General features: G+C 34.0%; 1 protein-coding gene across 1 annotated transcript; it reads left to right on the top strand.

The window, feature by feature from the left end:
* The first annotated feature begins 625 nt into the window (after positions 1 to 625).
* Positions 626 to 1,543, top strand: LOC101416110 (olfactory receptor 4C11-like). Its single transcript, XM_012530888.2, has one exon. It carries the CDS (start codon positions 626 to 628, stop codon positions 1,541 to 1,543), a length of 918 nt encoding a protein of 305 aa, XP_012386342.1.
* The last annotated feature ends 2,609 nt before the right edge of the window (positions 1,544 to 4,152 follow it).

Below are 4,152 nucleotides of genomic sequence, written 5' to 3'. Positions count from 1 at the left end.
TGAGACAAAAGTTAGAGAAATAGTTTCTTCTTATAACCTAACCCAATGAATATACATATGAGATCAATATTAATTAATGCAAATTAATGTCCAGATCAAGAAATATTTTTCTAGGAAAAAAATCTCCAAATTTAAATTTTTTGAATAATATAAGAATGTTGTTTTTCAGTTACTGAGATAAAAAAATCTATGCACATATATACTGTATATATATGTATGCATGTACTTAATAAAGTGTCCTTTGGAATCTCTAGTTTTCATATAAATTCAAAAAGTTTAAGCAATTACAATGACCTGTTCAAGGTCATACAGAAAATTCAGCACTTCACAGTCCTTGTCAGAGAGCAGAATCAACTACAGGTGCACTTTTGTTGTCCAAAAAAACTGAGCTCCACAAAGGAAGACTTTACATAAAGCAGTGTCATTAGCATTTTCAAAACAAAGATTCCTTATGCTTGTGACACATGGAAATCATAGGGAACCACTGCATTACTGTAGTCATAGAATTACAGCATGAATAGTAAGGAAGATTCCAAATCTGTTCTTGCTAAATCACAACTTTCTTAATTCTCTTTGCAGATAAGCCATTCCCAGCTGTGTCCTTTCTACATATACCTTAACTATTATGTACCTGAATATCAGTGTGAATGAATTCATTCTCCTTGGTTTAACAAAGGATGTTCTAAAGGAGGACATAGTGTTTGCAATCTTCCTCTTGCTCTACCTTACAACTGTCTTTGCAAATTTACTTACTGTGATGACTATCAGATACAGTCGGATGCTTGGGAGCCCCATGTATTTCTTTCTTTTCTACTTATCCTTTGCTGATGCATGTTTCTCCACAAGCACAGCTCCCAGGTTGATTATAAATGCTGTATCTGAGAAGAAGGTCATTTCCTATAATGAATGCATGATCCAGATCTTTACACTTCACTTTTTTGGATGCATGGAAATTTTTGTTCTCATCCTTATGTCATTTGATCGTTATGTGGCCATTTGTAAGCCACTGCGATACACAACCATCATGAGCACACATGTCTGTGGTGCACTGGTGAAACTTGCCTGGGTGGGGTCTTTTATCCATTCCATAGCACAGGTTAGCTTGGCTTTGAAATTACCCTTCTGTGGCCCTAATGTTATTGATCACTTCTTCTGTGATATGCAACCATTGTTGAAACTTGCCTGCATGGACACCTATGTCATGAATCTACTCATAGTTTTTAATAGTGGGGCCATATGTACAGTCGGTTTCATAATCTTGATAATCTCCTATATTTTAATATTACATTCTCTGAGTAACCATACCACAGAAGGAAGAAAGAAAGCCCTCTCCACTTGCACCTCCCACATAATTGTGGTAATCTTATTCTTTGTTCCTTGTATATACACATATGCTCGCCCTCTAACTGTATATCCAGTGGACAAGATTGTGGCCGTGTTTTACACTATTGGGACACCCATGCTCAATCCTTTGATTTACACTCTGAGGAATGCAGAAATTAAAAATGCCATGAGAAAGTTATGGTGCACAAAACTGGGTTGAGTGAACAGAGTGAAAGATCTAATTGAAAAAATCTGTTTTACCAAAATTTATTGATAGAGAAAGGAAAATACGTTCATTGTGATGAAAACAAAATCATCCTCTCACAGTAGGAATTTGGGGAAGTAGGTAAAGTGACCACAGAGCCATTAAAATTTTAAGAAAAAAATCACATAGATAACAGTACATAAAGTCAGTAAGACTTGTGGGAGCCCAAATCTGCTCCTCATTTCTTTTCTCTGAATTATAGGTTATGAGAGTGTTCCTGTTGCTTCTGGAGTTTTACCTCTCTCATACTTTATTTGAGTTTCTATTCTCCATGTTTCTGATCCAAGTCTAATAATTTGTTTCTAATTTATGACTGATCTGTTGTATTGACAAATCATTTCTGACACTACTGAATCCAGATCATATCTTCTGGCTCAAAGTCAGACCAAAGTCCCTCCAGGAAACTTATGATCCAAAATCACCATAAATATTAGGTAATTTGAAACATGGTCCCTTTTGGTGACACCTGTAATGTGCTCTTTCATTCTCTTCTTGAGAACATATAGAAAAAAAATGTAACTTCTTTTTCAAATAAGGACAATTTCAGTTATAATAAATATATTCACTAAATCTTTTTCAATGAACTATAATATATTTTGGTCTTCATTTAGCCATTACTCATGTATAATAATAAGTTTTATAGACTTTTTTGTAATGTGTAAAGGGACACTAAACAAAAATATCAGTTGGTGAATCAGTGACAATTTTATAACATTGTGAAATATATCACAAAACTCAACACTTCATAAATGAGAAAACATATAAGACACATGCAACAGAAAAGAGCTTTGCAATATAATATAAGATATCAATACAATCTATCCAGATAAAGCTGTTAGGGAAAATGAGCACAGGACACAGTATAGCAAGGAGGCAAAATTTCTCACTAGATGTTGAGCATAATCTTAATGTAGGGATATAGTTCATTGAATAATACGTTAGATTCTCAGACTAGTCTGCCTGGCAGGTACACTTTTGTATTAAGGAAGATGTGCGAAACCACAGCCAATAATGCTTGGTCAAATGCTTCTGATATCTAGGAAACTTCATAAGGTAAATGGCCTTTTTATAGAGATGTTCTTCCTTGGAAAGGAAGTTATTGTCCAATGACCAGGTTATGTTATAATTAAATTGACATGTATGAATATTACACAGGGATGTAACAAAGCTAATTTAGAGTTTAGCATATCAATATTAGTAAGAATTTTCTCAAACAAAACTACTATGAAGCATTGTGGTTTACCCCAGTCATTTGTCATCCACTTTATTGAAATGCTTTCCTCACTTACCAAGTTCATGTCTGCTTACTTAAACTCCCAACATAACCTAGTAGTGGTTGGTGTTGCCTTAATAGCCATTATTTTTTGTCAATGAAATTAGGTGGTTATATCTGATGTTAGTTAGACATCAGAGGACCCACAATTTAACTAGTTGTATTTTTACAGTTATCAAACATAAGCACTAATTAAGCATTCTTATAAAAGCCAACATGTTAGGATCTGTGGTTTATTTCCAATTTTGAGAATGCATCCATGACAACCACCACAAATGCTTAATGAGTTTCTGCTGTGATGCTATGACTCTATAAATGACTTGGATATATTCCTATATAAAATAGACAAAGATACCTGCTTTGTTGGATTTTACATTCTAGTAAGGACAGTCTAGAAAAAGGAAATATATATGTAAATTTATAGATATGTTAGAATATGATAAATTGCATTAAAAAAGAAAGTAAGGGAATCAGGATTGCTATGAAGATGATTTAAATAAGGTGATTTGGAAGGCCTCCCTGTGGGGAGAAATTAGAGCAATGTCAAACATTATTACTGCTGATATGAAACTATATCATTAGTGGAAAATATGCAAAATGCTCAGGAAGGAATTTCATTTATTATGTGTCATATAATAGTAAAAATCCAAGTACTCTCTGAGGAATATAGTATTATTGTATAAGGAGAATAATGATGTCATGAGTGTTTGCATTGTCTATTAATAATAATTGTAGAGTAATAGTAAGTTTCTGTAAAAGAAAGACCCAATGCTTCAGTTGTTTATATACAGGAAGTTTATTCTTTCTGATGTGACAGACTAATGTATATGGCCCAGATTGATAGGAAATTGCTTTCATTCATTTTCTTTCATGGATTCAGTTTCCTTTCTGGCTTTTCCTTGTTCTCCCTAATGATTTTATATGCAACCTGTGATCCATATGCTAATATTATTGGCACCATCTGGGAGTTTGGTAGAAAATGCAAAATTCTGGGCTCTACCTCAGAACTAATTAATCATAATTTGAATTTTAACACCAGGCTACCATATGTATCCCACCATTTGTAATGTATTACTTTAAGGCCCTGTTGTCTACAGTTGTGACAATACCAGCCTGGTTTCAGGTGTAAAGAAGAAGAAATAAATTTGTAGGTATACACATTCAGCATTTTAGATTTTAGCCTGGAAAGCATAACAGCCCTCTGCCTACAGCCAATTGACAAGAACTAGTCACAAGACTGCACCTAACTGCCCAAGGGGACTGGAGAATTTTCAATACTTCATGGTCTGTG

This window comes from Dasypus novemcinctus, chromosome 19, assembly GCF_030445035.2.
Source record: "Dasypus novemcinctus isolate mDasNov1 chromosome 19, mDasNov1.1.hap2, whole genome shotgun sequence".
NCBI classification, from domain to species: domain Eukaryota; kingdom Metazoa; phylum Chordata; class Mammalia; order Cingulata; family Dasypodidae; genus Dasypus; species Dasypus novemcinctus.
The sequence above is the reverse complement of the archived record's forward strand: the minus strand, read 5'-3'. Positions and strand labels throughout refer to the sequence as shown.